The sequence below is a fragment of the Emys orbicularis genome, chromosome 1 (assembly GCF_028017835.1).
Source record: "Emys orbicularis isolate rEmyOrb1 chromosome 1, rEmyOrb1.hap1, whole genome shotgun sequence".
Lineage (NCBI taxonomy): Eukaryota > Metazoa > Chordata > Testudines > Emydidae > Emys > Emys orbicularis.
The window spans coordinates 305,383,815-305,403,324 of NC_088683.1; the positions used below are offsets into that span (position 1 = coordinate 305,383,815).

The 19,510-nt window shown below is 42.7% G+C and overlaps 1 protein-coding gene across 1 annotated transcript in view; it reads right to left on the reverse strand.

Moving 5' to 3' along the window:
- VWA8 (von Willebrand factor A domain containing 8) overlaps positions 1-19,510 on the reverse strand; it is a 263,005-nt gene that overhangs the window by 196,233 nt on the left and 47,262 nt on the right. The window contains exons 8-11 of the mRNA XM_065414163.1: positions 15,801-15,905; positions 5,602-5,733; positions 3,215-3,349; positions 3,038-3,115 (exon numbers count right to left, since the gene is read on the reverse strand). Of these exons, the coding sequence (XP_065270235.1) occupies positions 3,038-3,115; positions 3,215-3,349; positions 5,602-5,733; positions 15,801-15,905 (450 nt within the window). The remainder of the gene's footprint in view (positions 1-3,037; positions 3,116-3,214; positions 3,350-5,601; positions 5,734-15,800; positions 15,906-19,510) is intronic.

Below are 19,510 nucleotides of genomic sequence, written 5' to 3' on the forward strand. Positions count from 1 at the left end.
CCTACACTTCATAAGTCACTTCTCATCTTAGATTCTAAGCTCTGAGAGTGAGGTACCGTATCTTTGAATGTGTTTTTCTAGAACCCACCACAACAGAGCCCCAATCCCGACTGGGATCTGTATTATATTTAATATAAACCTTAAACAACAAGAATCATGACAAAAATCAAATAGTAGTGGTTTAAAGTAAATATGTAAGACAATATGAGAAGATTATGGAATCTGAACAAAGAAACATACTCCTGGGGGAATTATGTGCCAAAAAATTAAAAATTCTGTGCACAATATTTTAAAATGCTCCAAAATTCTGCATATTTTGTCAAAAACAACACAATATAGTCATGCCGGTTTCAATTATTTTGGTAATTTATTTCAAAACACCTGTCAGCAAGTATGTCTGTAACAATACAGGTTTCAGAGTAGCAGCCGTGTTAGTCTGTATCCGCAAAAAGAATAGGAGTACTTGTGGCACCTTAGAGACTAACAAATTTATTAGAGCATAAGCTTACGTGGGCTACAACCCACTTCTTCGGATGCATATAGAGTGAAACATATATTGAGGAGATATATATACACACATACAGAGAGCATGAACAGCTTATGCTCTAATAAATTTGTTAGTCTCTAAGGTGCCACAAGTACTCCTGTTCTTGTAACAATACAGACAACAAAAAAGATTCAGAAAATGTTTTTTGACAAATAGATTCCTTACTAGGCCTATTAATACAGAACTCTGAGTAATAATTCATTTAAACTACAATACATAAACGCATTTCCTACACCACTCAGAGGCAGTGCAAATGCTTGGGAGAGTCAAGGATAACGGAGGAGCTGAGGGAGAGGGAAGTAATTGTTGGGAAGGAGCTGGGGTGTGAACTTGGAGGGTTGTTGGGTGTGAGTGGGAGAAGTATGGAAGTTTTGGAGGTTTTAGGGGGGAGGGGTTGTTAGGGAGCCTCCCCCATGCAGACCCTGACTGATCCCTAGCCTCTCTCATTGTCAGGCACATCTGCCCCTGTTCCCATATGTCCCTGCGCCCCTCCCCCATCCCCATGTGTCCCTGAATCCCCACACAGCTACCCCCTCCCCCATGTCCCCACAACCCCACTCCCAGTCTGTCCCCCTCCAATTAGCCCTTGTGAACCCCAGTCTGTGACCCCCCAGCAATCCCATGAACCCCATGCTGTCCATCCCCCCTGTCATAACTATAAAGGGAAGGGTAACAGCTCTCCTGTATACAGTACTAAAATCCCTCCTGGCCAGAGATTCCAAAATCCTTTTACCTGTAAAGGGTTAAGAAGCTCGGGTAACCTGGCTGACACCTGACCCAGAGGACCAATAAGGGGACAAGATACTTTCAAATCTTGGGGGGGGGAAGGCTTTTGTGTGTGCTCTTTGTTTTAAGGGGTTGTTCGCTCGTGGGACTGAGAGGGACCAGACATCAATCCAGGTTCTCCCCATCTTTCTAAACAAGTCTCTCTTATTTCAAAATTGTAAGTAAAAAGCCAGGCAAGGCGTCTTAGTTTTACTTTGTTTTATCAACTTGTAAATGTACCTTTTACTAGAGTGCTTATCTTGTTTGCTATACTTTGAACCTAAGACAGAGGGGGTTCCTCTGAGCTCTTTAAGTTTGATTACCCTGTAAAGTTATTTTCCATACTGATTTTACAGAGATGATTTTTACCTTTTTCTTTAATTAAAAGCCTTCTTTTTAAGAACCTGATTGATTTCTCCTTGTTTTAAGATCCAAAGGGGGTTTGGATCTGTATTCACCAGGAGTTGGTGAAAGGAAGGAGGGGGGAAGGGTCAATTTCTCCTTGTTTAAGATCCAAGGAGTTTGGATCTGTATTCACCAGGGAATTGGTGAAAGGTTTCTCAAGGCTTCCCAGGGAGGGAATTCTTGAGACGGTGGCAGCGGACCACAGCTAAGCTGGTAGATAAGCTTAGAAGTTTTCATGCAGGCCCCTACATTTGTACCCTAAAGTTCAAAGTGGGGATACAGCCTTGACACCCCCCATATCCCATGCCTCCTGAACTGGCCCTACAAGCAGGGTGCTGTGAGGAACCCAGCTGCTTCTCTTCCCTACCTGCCGCTGGGGCTGATCCCACCCGGGTGCGGCTGTTCTTTGTTCTGGCGACACAGCCGCCCCTGGTGGGCAAAAGGCATAACTGCAGCACCTCTCCACCAGAATGTATTTTCTGCAGAGAAAAAAAAATTCTACCCGGGACATGAATTCTACACATGTGTAGTATCGCAGAATTCCCCCCAAAGTATATAGAACATAAAAAGTAACACAAAAAAGAAGCTCATCAAAACATAAAAGCAATTATGCATTTTCAGCACAATAAAGAAGCTGCCTTCCAGAATACAAAAATGTAGATGGTGGAGAATTCCATTTCACAATTGTATAGCATACAGACGGACAAAAAAAAAGGAAGGTGAAAAGGTCTGCCAGGGCCTCTAAATATGACAAAACAACTGGCCACCATTTAGACCCAAAGGCAGGAAACACACTTAGGAGAACAACATCCAAAGACTAGAAAGAAAGCATAACACTAAGTTATGCTAATTCACAGCACCAGCTGTCAGCTCTTTGCAACTAAGGAATATCATAATTTACTTTATTGAACAAATCTCCTTACACTCCACTCACTTAAGTTCTCTCTTCCTATCTCTACTAAGAGCGTGAAGTCAGTGGGAGCTGTGCTACTGACTTCATGGGAATTAGCATCCGGCCCTATACACATAGTAACCTACCTTAGATTTTCATACTACACTCTATATAATAATCTCTCTATGTAGTCTTGCAAATTGGAAGAGACTCTCCAGCTCAGTATTCTGACAGCAAGTGAGCAAAGTATCTCAAGAACTACTTTCCTTTCATTCTTATATTACTTTTGCTTCTTTCCTTAGATGAATGATTTTTCAAAGGCTGTAACTTACACAGAGATTCCATCTAGTTTCTTTCATCTGTAACCTATGTATTTCATGTTTCAGACCATTTGTAAGGCATACGCACCACTGTATAATTTACTTTACCTGATACAGCATGACAGGCTCTATGTTGTATCCTAACATATTGGCAAACTCCTTAGCAATAACTGTTTTGCCACAGCCCTATAAAGTAAAAAATAAAATGAAATAAAAATTAAGGAATTAGATTCAAAATATCTTGCAAGAAGGGGAAAAAAAGGAAAAGAAATTTACAGTTCTTACTTTTCCGCCTATCAAACACATATCCTTAACCATATGTGACTGCATCATTTCTGCCAACAGCTGCTTATGGCTGGAAGTCTTTATGAAAGTGTCTGATCCAGAACACAGTTTTAATGGTCTAGTCCCAGCTGGGACCTACAAGGAGACAAAAGATAAACAAGTTATATGAAAGTGGTTTAGGCTTGGGGGCAGATTGGTTTACACTGGGTCAGTAACCCTGTAACATTTCACTGGTGACTGCATTCTTGTGCTCCAGAATCTAAATCTTTTTTAAAAAAAAAATCGCCTTTATGGCTTGTGGTTGCAAAATAAATAAATAAATAAATAAATAAATCTGCCATGAAATAGGAATCAAATGTAAATTAACGCAACGGTTTTGGATTTGGTTTGCAGGCAACATGAATCAATAGTCCTGCGAGGACTCTGACTCACCTCAATAGGGTATTAACGCTGAAACCCAATTACGAAGTGAGCCCTGTAATCATTTATTGCAGATTGGGGGTAAGAAAGAGGAGAAATGATCTATGGTGAAGATATGAACAATCCACTTGGAGGGAAATCTCACTCTGGTGTTATAAGTGGGCAGAGCTTTGCAGAATAGAAACACTTGTTTTTCCTCCAGTTTAACCCCTGCTTAAACTACTACATTCTGTTGCTCTTTCCCCACTCACACTGGTCACTGCTTCCCCTCAAATTCCTCCTCTACCCTTGTTCCCAAAGAGGCCATTCATTCCTCAGAGAAACTCCTCAATCAACTCTCAGTTCACCACAGTGCCTAATGAAGCTAACTATTTCCTTCAGAGCAGCTCTCCAATCAGCTTCTACCCAATTTGCTCCTGCTCTCCAACCTCCTTCTTCACTTCCATCGTACAAACTCTCTGAAGTCATCCCTCCCCAGTGTGACTCAGATCTCTCTCTGCCTCCTACTAACTCTCCTCTATTACACAGATACCTCAGTCTCACTGAATTCAACCCCTACTTTAAACTCAGATCAACATGCGTTTCTTAAAAAATGCCTTATTTCTCCACCCAACAGACCATAAGCTTCACAGGAAGAAATTCAGACTAACTGTATTTGATGTGATTAATATGAAGACTTTTGCTCCGTTTTCTGATTCAACATCCTGTATTGGAATAATGTTACTAAGCACATTTTATTTGATGTGGTGGACAAAAGGAAAGAAACTACTATTGTTTTTATTTAAAGATATAGTGAAAAAAATGATTCTTTCAGAAAAACGTAACTATATAGAAGATACCCCCAAGAGCATCACATATGCTTTGTATTATGTTATTCCATGGCACAACCCAAAATAACGAATCAAGAAAGTACTTTTCCACCAACACTTTAGTAATTGATGAAATAAATAGATCATGTTGCTGAAAAAATAACCACATAGAAAACTGCACGAGTTACCTGAAAATAAAGCCTTACTTTTCCATAATCGAATACTCTCCAGTTCATTAATGACATTTGCTAAAAAATTACCATAAAAAGTGGATATTCATTGAGGCTCTCAGTCAAATTCCTTATCAACTTTGAGCATTAAATGTAGGTGAGAGTCAACAGAAAGTAGCGTAACAAATTTGCAGTAGTGATATGAAACCAAGAATATAGCTCGGGGTGGGAAAACTACAGCCCGTGGGCAGGATACGGCCCGCAAGCCATTTTAATCTAACTCTTGAGCTCCCGCTAGGGAGCAGGGTCTGGGGCTTGCCCTGCTCCAGCACCCCAACCGGGGAGCAGGGTCAGGGGCCACTCCACGTGGCTCCCGGAAGCAGCCGCATGGCCCCGCTCCGGCTCCTACATGTAGGGGCAGCCAGAGGCCTCTGCTCTGCACACTGCCCCCGCCTCAAGCACTGCCCCTGCAGCTCCCATGGCCGGTAACCTCAGCCAATGGGAGCTGCAGGGGCGGTGCCTGCGGACGGGGCAGCATGCAGAGCTACGTAGGAGCCAGAGAAGGGAAATGCCAGTGCTTCCAGGAGCCTTTGAGTGCCGCCCAGAGCCTGCACCCCTGAGCCTCTCCCCGCGCCCCAACCCCCTGCCCCAGCCCTGATCCCCCTCCTGCCCTCTGAACCCTTCGATACCAGCCCAGAGCACCCTCCTGCACCCCAAACCCGTTATACCTAGCCCCACTTCAGAGCCAGCACCCCCAGCCAGAACCCTGACCCCCCCCGCACCCCACTCCCCTGCCCCAACCTAGCGTCCCCTCCCGCACTCTGAACTCCTCATTTCTAGCCCCACCCCGAAGCCCACACCCCCAACCAGAGCCCACACCCCCTCCCACACCCCAACCACAATTTTGTGAGCATTCGTGGCCCGCCATACAATTTCTATTCCCAGTTTGCCCACCCCGATATAGCTTGTTGAACCTGTAAATCATTACCTGGAATTTCACTTCTTTTTCAGCAATCTGGACAGTTACATCAGCCTGTAAGGTCTTGCTTCCATGTATTTGTTCCACTTTTTTAATCCTACTGGGAAGCAAAGGGCTTTCTGAATCCTGGAGCTCAAAACGCTGTAAAAATTGAGAAAGTAGTAATTATTTAATATAGTGCTGTGTTTTTAAATGTTTCCACTAAAAACATGGCAGAAATTGATGCAAGACTAATTTCTTCTGAAGTTCAATATCCATTTGCTGTAAGAACCTTAATACTGGAAAAGTTAAAATGGACCTTGTAAGATGCTAACATCAGTATGTATCTACTGAGGCCTGGTCTACACTAGGCGTTTATGTCGAATTTAGCGCCGTTACATCGAATTAACCCTGCACCCGTCCACACCATGAGGCTATTTAGTTCGACATAGAGGTCTCTTAAATTCGACTTCTGTACTCCTCCCCAACGAGGGGAGTAGCGCTAAATTCGACATGGCCATATCGAATTAGGATTGGTGTGGATGGAAATCGACGCTAATAGCTCCGGGAGCTATCCCACAGTGCACCACTCTGTTGACGCTCTGGACAGCAGTCCGAGCTCGGATGCTCTGACCAGCCACACAGGAAAAGCCCCGGGAAAATTTGAATTCCTTTTCCTGTCTGGCCAGTTTGAATCTCATTTCCTGTTTGGACAGCGTGGCGAGCTCAGCAGCACTGGCAACGATGCAGAGCTCTCCAGCAGAGATGGCCGTGCAATCCCAGAATAGAAAGAGGGCCCCAGCATGGACTGATCGGGAAGTCTTGGATCTCATCGCTGTGTGGGGCGATGAGTCCGTGCTTTCCGAGCTGCGCTCCAAAAGACGGAATGCAAAGATCTATGAGAAGATCTCTAAAGCCATGGCAGAGAGAGGATACAGCCGGGATGCAACGCAGTGCCGCGTGAAAATCAAGGAGCTGAGACAAGGCTACCAGAAGACCAAAGAGGCAAACGGACGATCCGGATCCCAGCCCCACACATCCCGTTTCTACGAGGCACTGCATTCCATCCTAGGTGCGGCCGCCACCACTACCCCACCACTGACCGTGGACTCTGAGGATGGGATATTGTCCACGGCCGGTTCCTCGGACATGTTAGCGGACGGGGAAGATGAGGAAGGAGATGAGGAGGACGAGGCAGTCAACAGCGCTTACCAAGCTGATTTCCCCGACAGCCAGGATCTCTTCATCACCCTTACAGAGATCCCCTACCAACCGTCCCCAGCCGTTAACCCGGACACAGATTCAGGGGAAGGATCAAGCAGTAAGTGTTTTAAACATCTAAACATTTATTTTTAACAGAACTGGAATATTAACAATAACAACAATGTGTTTTTCATGATTTGTTTGCCCTAGGCGCTTAACTATTCAGTCCCAACTATTTAAAAAAAATCTAACAATGTCCGGTTTTGCATGATTCTGCTGCCCAAGCCGCTCCACTCTTTAGTCCCTGCCAGTGCAGCTATATTAAAATGCGGTCTATATGTCCGTGGATAGAGCTGCAATCCTCCAGGGACATCTCGAGGAAGCTCTCCTGGAGGTAATTGGAAAGCCTGTGCATCAGGTTCCTGGGGAGAGCGGCCTTATTGGGTCCTCCGAAGTAGGAGACGTTTCCGCGCCAGGAGATCCTCAAGTACTCCGGGATCATAGCCTTGCACAGCATGGCGGCATACGCCCTGGACTTTGCAGGCTTTCCCGAAGCATTCGTTCTTTATCGCTGTCTGAGATCCTCATGATTGTGATGTCGCTCATGATGACCTGCTTTGAATTAGGTAGGGGACTGTTAGTATTGGGACTGCTTGCCCGTTCCTTTACAGAACTGTAACCGCCAGTTTACAGCCACGCGGTGGAGGCGGGAGAGGGGCAGCATACAGGGATCTTTCCCTGGGACAGCCGCGAGGGGGTGGGACAGGGCCAGAGTTCATGCTTGGCCGATTGCTGGCAGCAGAGACTGGCATTGCTTTCAATGTGAAAAGAGGCCAGTGCTACTATTAAAGTTTTAAGCAGCCACAAGTCTACGGCTTACCATGTCTGCCTGCTACAGAAATTCCGGTGTCCTGCCCCGCTTCCCAGATCGGCAGTGCAAGACCCCAGGCACTGAAGGCGAGGTCCGAAAATTCGACCTTGTCCTGAGTGCGCATGTGATAGGTGCGGTGCATGGTCTTGTTCACAGAGAAAGACTATGTTCTTTGTTCACAACTACATTTATCTTTCGGAGGAATTCACTACCTTTTTCTCATTCCCACAGCCACATCTGCGACTGTCTCCCAACCCAGCCTGGCATCACACTCCCAGAGGCTAGCGCAGATTAGGCGGAGGAAGAAGAAGACATGAGAGGACATGTTCTCAGAACTAATGGGCTGCTCCCGAGCCCAGGCAGCACAGCAGAACCAGTGGAGGGAGAATTTGTCCCAAATGCACCGGACACACATGGAACATGAGGAGAGGTGGCGGCAGGAAGACCAGCAGGCGACTCAAACGCTGCTTGGACTTATGAGGGAGCAAACGGACACGCTCCGGCGCCTTGTTGATGTTCTGCAGGAACGGAGGCAGGAGGACAGAGCCCCGCTGCAGTCTATCAGTAACCGCCCTCCCCCGCCACCAAGTCCCATACCCCCCTCGCCCAAAGTCCAAAGGAGGAGGGGCGGCAGAGTCCGTGAAAACTCTCACTCCACCCCTGCAGACTGCTCAAGCACCAGAAGGCTGTCATTCCCCAAAATTTGAAAAGTCCTTTCCTTCCCGCCTCACCCAAGCCCCCGTCCAAGTTTCACCCCCCAGTTTCATGTGTGGTTGTTAATAAAAAATACGTTTCTGTTCATTACTGTTTCCATCATGTTCTTTTGGAGGAGAGTCTGTCTGAAGGGGGGGAAGGGGCTTGGTAATTCGACAGGACAGTCACCTTTAGCAGGGTACAGAGGCGGGGGCAGGTCCAGCAGCAGGGCACATACACAGTGCAGTGACTAGTTACCCTGGTCAGTCTGGGAGGTGGTTTTCATGTTCTGTGGGGGGGGGGGGGGAGAGGGGTTTGCTCTGTGACTTTGTGGCGGGGGAGGGCAGTTACAGATCTTATGCAGCGGTCCTTTTCCTGGATCACAGAGCCACGCAGCAGGGGATCTGTAACCCTCCTCCCCCTGCCATAAAGTCACATAGCCCCCACATACACGCAGTCCCGCTCAGGAGGGCTGGCAGGCTCCGTTGAAACAACCAGTCCGCCACTGCGAATCCTGTCATTCCTGGAGTTTAGAAGCATCATTTGCATCAGTACACTACACCCGCTCCCCACCACAGTCTGCGTCCCAGGTTTCAAACATTCCCGCAAAAACAGTAATAAAGACAACGAGGTTCATTAACAAAATAAAACTGATTTTATTTTTTTGGAAGGGGGTGAAGGGGGTATGTAACTGGAGAGGATAGTCAACATTAACTGGGTAAAGAAACGGGGGCAGGTTCAGCTTCTCTGTACACAAACTGAAAAGTCACTGGTAACCGTGCTCACTCTGGAACCTAGCTTTCAAAGCCTCCCGGATGCACAGCGCGTCCCGCTGGGCTCTTCTAATCGCCCGGCTGTCTGGCTGGGCGTAATCAGAAGCCAGGCTATTTGCCTCAACCTCCCACCCCGCCATAAAGGTCTCCCCCTTGCTCTCACAGAGATTGTGGAGCACACAGCAAGTTGCTATAACAATGGGGATATTGGTTTCGCTGAGATCACAGCGAGTCAGTAAGCTTCTCCATCTCCCCTTGAGACGGCCAAAAGCACACTCCACCACCATTCTGCACTTGCTCAGCCGGTAGTTGAACAGTTCTTTTTCAGTGTCCAGGGTGCCAGTATAGGGCTTCATGAGCCAGGGCATTAGCAGGTAGGCTGGGTCCCCGAGGATCACTGTAGGCATCTCCACATCCCCAAGAGTTATTTTGTGGTCCGGGAAGTAAATACCTTCCTGCAGCCGTCTAAACAGACCAGAGTTCCTGAAGACGCGAGCGTCATGAACCTTGCCCGGCCATCCAACGTTGATGTTGGTAAAACGTCCCCTGTGGTCCACCAGTGCTTGCAGCACCATTGAAAAGTAGCCCTTTCGGTTGATGTACTGGCTGGCCTGGTGGTCCGGTCCCAGGATAGGGATGTGAGTTCCATCTATAGCCCCATCTATGATGACCTCCACGTTTCCCAGGGTCACTACCTTTGAGAGCAGTACCTTAACGATTGCGTTGGCTACTTGCATCACAACAACCCCCACGGTAGATTTGCCCACGCCAAAGTGGTTCGCGACTGACCGGTAGCTGTCTGGCGTTGCAAGCTTCCAGAGGGCTATGGCCACTCGCTTCTGGACAGTCAGGGCTGCTCGCATCCGGGTGTCATTGCGCTTCAGGGCAGGGGACAGCAACTCACAAAGTTCAAGGAAAGTCCCCTTCCGCATGCGAAAGTTTCGCAGCCACTGGGATTCATCCCAGACCTGCAGCACTATGCGGTCCCACCAGTCCGTGCTTGTTTCCCGTGCCCAGAATCGCCGTTCCACAACATCCACATGACCCATTGTCACCGTGATGTCCTCGGCGCTGGGTCCCGTGCTTTCTGACAGGCCTGTGCTACTCTCAGACTTCAGGCCCTCACCGCGGTGCCGTAGCCTCCTCGCCTGGTTTATCTGCATCTGCCTCTGGTAAAGGTGGATGATAAGCTGCGAGGCGTTGACAACGGCCACAACTGCAGCGATGGTCGCAGCGGGATCCATGCTCGCAGTGCTGTGGCGTCCGCGCTGTCACTGACCAGAAAAGTGCGCGAACTGATTTCCCGCCGGCGCTTTCAGGGAGGGAGGGAGGGCGGTAGTGACGGACGGATGACGACAATTACCCAAAAGCACCCTCGACACATTTTTTTTACCCAGAAGGCATTGGCGGCTCGACCCAGAATTCCAATGGGCAGCGGGGACTGCGGGAACTGTGGGATAGCTGCCCACAGTGTACCGCTTCCAATGTCGACGCTTTCCCCGTTAGTGTGGACTCACAAAGTCGAATTACTGTCTTTAGTGTGGACACACACGTTCGACTTTGCAATATCGATTCCACATATTCGATTTAAGTGAAATCGAACTACCCTCGTAGTGTAGACGTACCCTAAGTGTTCTCTATTCAACTATTAGCTTGCTGCTCCTCTTGTCAAACAAATTAAACTAAGTCATGAGATGGGACAACAGAAATCCGTGAATTCTGAAAAATCCATGAATTCCAGATCTTCGTATAGAATTTTCTGTTATATAGATTTTAAAGTTTCTTTTCTAAATAAAAAAAAATCTAGGATATTCTGATTGCAAGATAGCCCTAACGATATAACTTCCCACTGCTGACTTGTTGATTTTGAAGTCAGACAGACTGAAATAAAGCTCCAAGCCTCCAGCACTTATGTTCCCACACCATTTATCTTTGAGGACTATTATGACCACTTGGGTATTAGAAACATCCAGCTTAAAAAAAAATATGCATCAAGTTAAGATGCTTATTTAGTTTAACAGCCTTGTGTGTAATGAAAGTTGAGGGCTCCCAGCACACAAGACACTTTTATTATATAGCCTTTAATAGGCCAAGGAAAAAATATTGCCTTTTTGCCCATTTTACCACCACCTCTGCCCTCCATCACTCTACACTGTATGCAGGAGTGAAAGCTAAGTAATAGAGAGCAAGGGATTTTGAGTCAGATTTTTTAAACTACGGTTTGTTTTTTTCTTAACACCTCTTTAACTCTAGTGCCTAATGAACACTTCCAAGAGAGGATATGTCCATGTGAAAGATTCAACACGCACGCGCACAAACACACACTTCAATAAAGGTGTGAGCGTTCGCCACATATATCCAAAGACTTGTCTACACTTAAAATACTACAGCAACACAGCTGTGCCACTGTAAGGCTTTAATGTAGATGCTACCTATGCTGATGGGATGGATTCTCCCATCGCTGTAGTTAATCCACCTTCCCAAGAGGCAATAGCCAGGCTGACGGAATGATTCCACCAGGGACTTAGGTCAGCTTAACTAAGCCACAATGAGGTGTGGATTTTTCATATCCCTGACAGAAGTAATTAAACTGACTTAACTTCCTAATGTAGACCAGGCCTAAGACTCCCCAAAAAGTCCTCCCATAAAACCTGCTATTTCGGAGGTAAAAAACAAGTAAAAAACCTAACCCACACTTATTTGGGAAATGATTTTTGGTCTTTTTTCTACATAATCAAGAAGCAAAAAGGACCCTAACTCATTTTTAAAAAATTGGTTCCAGAGCATCTTAAATTTGGCTGGCCATCTTGGCCATAGCCTCATGTTCCATGCAGGTGAAAGGATATTCCGTAGGAACTAGGTTATGAAGGTTCAGAGTTCAAATATCATGATAAATATCTGTCTGGTAATTCAGATAATGAAGATTGCTGCTGTGATGAAAACATTTGATGCAGTGTTGTTGTAGCCATGTTGTGTAATATCTTTTATTGGACTAACTTCCATGGTGAGAGAGACAAGCTTTCGAGCTCTATGTAAGCTAAACTCTCTCACCACTAGAAGTTGATCCAGTAAAAGGTATTACTTCACACACTTTGTCTCTCGAAAACATTAAAGTAAGCTTCACATTATTTTAGGTGCATTCGATTGCTTTTATTAAAACTGTGTTTCAAAGAATAAAATTGATGTATCTTTATTTGTACAAGATACCATAGCATTGTAAATTAAGGTTCGAAACACAATTATTTTTTGTAACATAATCAGACACATACTTTGGCTCTTCACTCTCATAGATTCACATTCTGGACTAAAAGACTACAAATTTTTCATGTTTAAACGTGAACTTTTTTAAAAAAAAGCATAAGTGTACTTTAGTGCAAAACTGCCAACAATTCTATTTTTATTTTAACAGCTGAACCAATTTCAACCATCACTAAACATTGGAAGAACAACAGAAAAAAGCTGAGAATGTGCATTCTGAGTTTCATCTTGAACTAAGATTTTAATTGGCAAGTTAGAGACCCTGATGCAAAGTTAACTGAAGTAAACAAAAAGACTCCCATTGAGTTCAATAGACTTTGGATCAGGTCCAAAGCTATTTCCACATGCAATGCTGACAAACTCTTATAATTACAGCATCATTTCCAGGTACAATTATAACAAGGGAAGGAAACGTTTTATTTCTTCACATTTCTCAAATACAACTATAGATTGCTATCTAATGCTCTGGGTGCCAACAGCATAAATTAAAAATCACAACATAAAGAAAGGATTGGCCATGAATATATTAAAGTTTCAATCACCAGACTCCTTAAAGTTTCAATCATTACTCAAAAAATTTATTGAAATTAAAGAGAATACTGACTATGTAACAGATGAAGCTCAAAATGGGTACACACCCCCAAATCACATTCAAGAATAAGGTAACCGACTCCTTAAGGACCTACCTATATAATGTTTAAGGGGGGGAAAAAGCATTATCGTGTGTGACTTCAATCTGAGTAACAATGCTGGAGGTTAGAGCTGGTAGGGAATTTTTCAATGAAATTTCTTTTCATCAGCGAATAGGTTAATAGAAACCAAAACTTTTCACAGTAAATGGTCAGTTTCAATGAATTTCTTGACTCGAAAAAATGTTGAAAATAGTTTCAGAATGTTTTGACATTTTATACATGAAAAATTCCAGTCTTCCAGTTTGAAATGAATTTCTGTATCAAAATCTAAGCTAATTATAATAAAAAATAAAAATGGCCAAAACTGAAACATTCTGATTGATCTGAATTAATTATTTTTTTCCTGGATTTTTCAGTTCACAAAAATGTCCAAGATTGACTTTTTGTCCCAATTAGAAACAGGAAAAAACCATTTCCTGCCCGACTCAACCGGAAGTCTTAAGCTGCTAACAGTAAAACGTCTTTGGAATTTCTAAGTAGTATAAATGACAATTACCTAACTCACAAAGCATTGCATCTAATATAAAAGGAATTCTATATTAGACCTCATCTTGTCAGATAAAGAGGAAATGATCTTAGAATTAAAAGTTAATGGTTGCTTTGGTGCAAGTGATCATGATTTAACTATATTTGTTATGTGCAAACACAATAAAGTTCCAACCAGTAATATCTATACGGGGCACTTTTAAAAGGACCAGTTTCACAAAGCTGGAAACAATTATGAGCCAAATCAGCTGGGAGAATTTAAACAGAAAAAATATAACTGTTAACTGAGAGATGTTGAAATACATTTTACTGAATTCCCAAAAAAACACAACTGAGGAAGAACACTATGCAGGTTAAAAACCAGACTGGCTTAGGGACATGAAAGAAGCAATAAATAAATTTAAAAGGTGGAAGAAAGGAGAGGTTGATAGCAATGAATATAAATTAAACCTAGAAATTGTAGAAATTGATAAAGGAAGCAAAAGGACACAAGGAAATATCTACAACTAACAGAGCTAAGGACAATAAGAAATGTTTTTTTAGTGTATCAGGGCAAAAGTACCCTAATGGTATTGGTCCATTATGAGATGGAAAGGGTAAAATGGTCAATAATAATGCAGAAAAGACAAACGTGTTCAATAAATATTTCTGTTCCATATATGGGAAAAAGCCAGATGATGTATGCATATCCTATGATGAAATACTTTCCATTCCAGCATTAACTAAGCAGGATATTAAATACCCACTATTAAAAATTAAGACATTTTAAAGTCAAGAGGTACACATTACTTATACCCAAGGGTTTTAAAAGACCTCTCCAAGGACCTCTCTGAACAGTTAATATTGATTTAAATAGATCTTGGAAAACTGGGGAAGTTCCAGATGACTGGGAAAATGTTGTGCCAAAAAGGGCAAATGGAATGACCCAGGTAATTATAGGCCTGTCAGCCGGACACTGAACCTGGGCAAAATAATGGAACACCTGATACAGGACTCAATTAATAAAGAATTAAAAAAGGGTAATATAATTAATGCCAACCACATGTGTTTATGGAAAATAGATCTTGTCAAACAATCTTGATACTCTCTGATGAAATTACAAGTTTGAGTGATAAAGGTAACAGTGCTGATGCAATGCAACTAGATTTCTGTAGGGCATTTGTGTTGGTACCACACAACACTTTGATTAAAACTTAGAACAATACAAAATCAATATGGCACACAGCAAATTTATCAAAATCTGGATAACAGATTTATGTCATCAAAATGTAACAGTCAATGACAAACATCACTGAGCGGGTATGTTTCTAGCTGAGTTCTGCAGGGATTGATTCTCAGCCCTATGCTCTTTAATATTTTTATCAATGACCCAGAAGAAAACAAAATCATTACTGATAAAGTTGGTAGATTAAACGAAGATTGGGGGAGTGGTAAATAATGAAGAGGACAGATTCTGTATTGCTTAATAAACTGGGTACAAGCAAACAATAAGCCTTTCAATATGGCCAAATGTAAAGTAAAAAAGAATGTAGGGCATACTTACAAGATGGGAAATTCTATCTGGAACTAATGACTCTGAAAAAGACTATGAATCTATGAAAATGCTGGAGGGATGAGAAGGTGGGCAGGGAAAAGAAGAGAGATAAAATAAGCATTTTCTCTTTTTTTTTTTTTTTTTTTCCCGTTTGATGGTTTTTGTTCAGCATTATTTCAGAAAGCTCTATAGATTAACTGAAGGTTTAACAGACACAAATGCCCATAAAGATAAACAAACTAGTAGAATTATCATGAGACACTCAATATTTTTCATGTGAAATAATTTAATTACAATTAATTTTATAAGACGTTTATGAATTTTAGAAAATTATTATTTTCCATTTTAGTGACAAAGACCTACCTCATGAATATCTTCTCTCTAAGGCCCCGATTCAGTAAGGCACTTAAGCACATGCCTCACTTTAAACATGTGAGTAGTTACATTGTATCAATGGGACTAATACATTGTTAAAGTTATACATGTGTTTAAGAACCTGTGAACTGTGGCCTAAATTCACTAGAAGATATAAAACACTCATCATCTAATGAAATCTGTTGGTTCATGAAGGTATTGTTCAAAAACTTTTTTTTAATATCGGCATTAACATATATTATTTAAATAATTAGCATTGCTTCGGTGTCTTCTTATAATTTAGTGGGGCTATTGTAGTAACTCACTGCTCTCTGGGATTTGTATATAAAATGCACAGTACTCACTTTTAATGCATCTTCTACTGCAGTCCTGCCTTCCTTTCCTAGTAGAACATTATAAGGGTAAAGCCATTTGATTATATGCTGGACTGACATCATAGGGAAGGAATCCTAATTAGAAATAAAAATACAGGAAAGATTAATTCCATTATCCATTAACCTGGAACACATTATACTGACAACTGCAAAAGAGGAATGATAACAAACAAGTGCACCGTTCAGCTTTTGAGACAAAACCAGGGACACTTCATCCATGCTTCCCCAATAGCTGTCTTGCCTACCTCCCCACCTCCACCCCACTGGGTCTCATGTTCTTTTCTGATGGTGGAGGGAAGGATCAATTGTTGAAACTGCAGAATCTAAAGAATCTCGATATGAACTGAAGAATGAGCCACCAGCTGTTGATTTCTAACATCATGCAGAGGAGGCAGGGTAGTTTCAAGATATGACAGCTGCTGTCTTTCCTTCTGGTGCTCTGCGCTACTTGACTCCCTTGAGGTCTTGGAAGACATCAGGGAGAAGTAAAGAGTGTTGCAGTTGCTTATTGCATATACTGGCCTCCACTGCAGACTGCCAGTGGTCAGAATCTGGTATGTTTTTTAAAAAGTGCTGTAACCAAGAAATTCAGTACACTTGGACAGTCTGTGAGCAGATAAGATTTTGTTTTTGTTGTTTCTGCTGCACTATAGGTGTGAATGGTGCTAAAAAGACAAATCTCAGCTTCCAAGAGTTTATAATCCAGGTTAGACAAAGTGAGAAGGAGGGTCTAGATGCACCAGTTACATCAATATACATTGTAGAGGTTAGGCATGCATCTTGTAATTGGATCTTAACAGAATTTGACTGGATTTCAACAGAATTGATAGAATATAAATATTTACTAGGTTGGGGGGGTTGTTTGTTTTTTACTTAAGTCATAAATGGTGGGAGGGAAGACAAAAGGCACTTTTAGGAAGAGAGCAATGTGGTGAGGCCCACTAGACAGTGAGGCTGTTTCAAGTATCGGAGGTAACATGAAAGGAATGAAGATATGAGTGGGAGAAAGAGGTGAAAGATTGGGCGAAAGCAGGCAAGGATTGGCAAAGAATAAAACATAAAAGAAGGTGTAATAGGAAAAAAAGTCAAAAATAGAGACAAGAGCGATGCAACACAGTCTTGACAGTGAGGAGGAGTATGAACTTTGTGTGGAAACACAGGAAGCCAGTAGGGCAACAATTAAAGCATCAGGAAAGGAAGAGACATTTTCGCTGCAGCATGTTGAAGGCCGACAGGAGGATAATCATTTAGAATACAAGGCAACAACAGAACTACTTTAGCGAGATCAATAAAAATTACTGGAGATTGATGCCACTAAACTGCAGAAAGACACTTTCCCATAAAAGTAGATAGGAGTGTGAAACTATAAAAAGAACAGAGAAGACTCACATGCAAGACAAGATTTATTAAAAGTGGACGCAGTTTAGAAACATTTTAATGCTGAAACCAATGTGACACTTTGCCCCTTCACACTTCTCTTTTATCTTCAATTTTCTATTTAGATCCATTTTCATATGCAAGTCGAGAGATCTGGCCCATTTCTGTCACTTCTGATACCTGCAATCTGCTTTTCTTGGGCGTAGAGACTTAACTTTGTATACAGTGATGGTAGGACTTCTCAAGAAGAGTTACTGGTTACAAAATGTTAACATTGTTAAATTCTAATGTTTTGCGGTCCTTAAGGGTATACTTTTTAATCACTTCTCAAAAAGGAACTAAAACTAACAGCAGCCATAACTGTAGTAAAGCAAGGTTTTTTTATGAGGAAACTCAGCTATGACATTTAAGTTTAGGCAATATTGGCTATTAGGTACTTGGGACTAAAACGGTTCTTTCGCCCTCCCTACAAGATATTTATAAATTAAGCCGTGTTTTACTGCGACTGCTGCACTTACTTGAATCATTATGTGTATGGCACACTATAATATATTATAAATCATGCTTACATATATTTTCTAAATATCTCCGAGCAAAGAAATGCAATGCAATGGGTAGTTTCGTTGAAGTAATAAATAAATATCTGTATTACAGAAATCTGCAGCATGGTTTAGCCATTCAGAGCAATTTATAATAATTAAATATTGATTCCATTACACTGTACACATTTTACTTCATAATTCAATTACTGAATAGTTCAGTTAATATTGTTTAGCTTAGAAATAGGTTACTAAAAATTACTACACTTTACTTCCAATTATTTGCAGAAAAAATAAATTGTATTAGCAGTCTAAAAGAATTTGATTACTAAGTGTGAGTAATAACTGATATGTCTCTGTTTCCCTGTTTTTGTTTTTTTGTTTTTGTACTAGGCAAGCCAATAAATAACTGAGTTATGGTAGTAAAGTAAAAAGAAATAAAAAGCTGATCATAGCTATGAATGTCATTGGGAATCACAAAAGGTATTATATATGTATATTCTTCAATGGGAGAAAAAGAAACTCCAGAAAATTCAAATCCCAATCACTGCTCAATTTACCTGCTCTACAGTTGGCATTCTACATAATTAAGTGTTAGATTGTGCAACTCTTACACAGATGAATGAAAAAAACGGTTGCTTACGTTCTCGTAACTGTTGTTCTTCGAGATATGTTGCTCATGTCCATTTCAAGTAGGTGTGTGTGCCGCATTCACAGTCGTCAGAAAGTTTTTTCCATAATGGTACCCAACGGGTCGGCTGTGGAGCCCCTGGAGTCGCACCTTCGTGGCAGTGTATATAGGTCCCTGCCGACCCGCCACCTCTTCAGTTCCTTCTTGCTGGAGTAGATTCTTTGAGATGACACTGGAAGCCTCTTCATCTGCTCCGCAATTAAGAGTTGCATTGATTTCCAAAAAGGCTTGATTCTTTTGATGTAAAAGGCTAACGCTCACCTGACAGCCAAGGAGTGGAGTATTCGCTCCTGGTGGCTAGCATGCAGCTTAGGAAAGAATACTGGAAGAAATATGTCCTAGTTCGCGTAGAATTGTGAAACTACCTTTGGGAGAAAAGCTGGGTGTGGCTGCAACTGCACCTTGTCCTTATACAAGACCATGTACGGGGGCTCAGAAGTTAAGGCCTTAAACTCAGACACCCTCCTGGCTGAAGTTATAGCCACCAAGAACGCTACTTTCCAGGAAAGGTAGACAAGAGAGCTCAAAGGGAGGATCCATCAGTCTTGAGAGTACCAGGTTGAGATCCCTGGGAGGATTGGCGATCTTACTTGAGGGTACAGTCTATCTAGTCCTTTGAGAAAGCGGCAAACCATAGGGTTGCCGAAAACCAACCAGCCAGCCGAACCCGAATGGAAAACTGAGATGGTGCACCTTTACTGATGACACTGACAGGCCCTGCTGTTTCAGGTGTAATAAATAGTCCAGGATAAAGGGAATCAATGACTGCAAAGGTGGAGTGTCCTTTTGTAATGACCAAATAGAGAATCTCTTCCACTTAGCCAAATAAGTGGCTCTAGTGGATGGTTTCCTGCTGCCAAGGAGAACCATCCTAACAGGGTGTGAGCATGTGAGCTCCAAGGGGTTTAGCCATGGAGTTTCTACACTGTGAGGGGGAGAGACTCTAGATTAGGATGCTGGAGCTGGCCATGGTCCTGTGTGATCAAGTCCGGGATCAGTGGCAGAGTTATGGGCATGTCCACCGACAGGTCTAGGAGTGTGGTGAACCAGTGCTGACATGGCCATGCTAATGC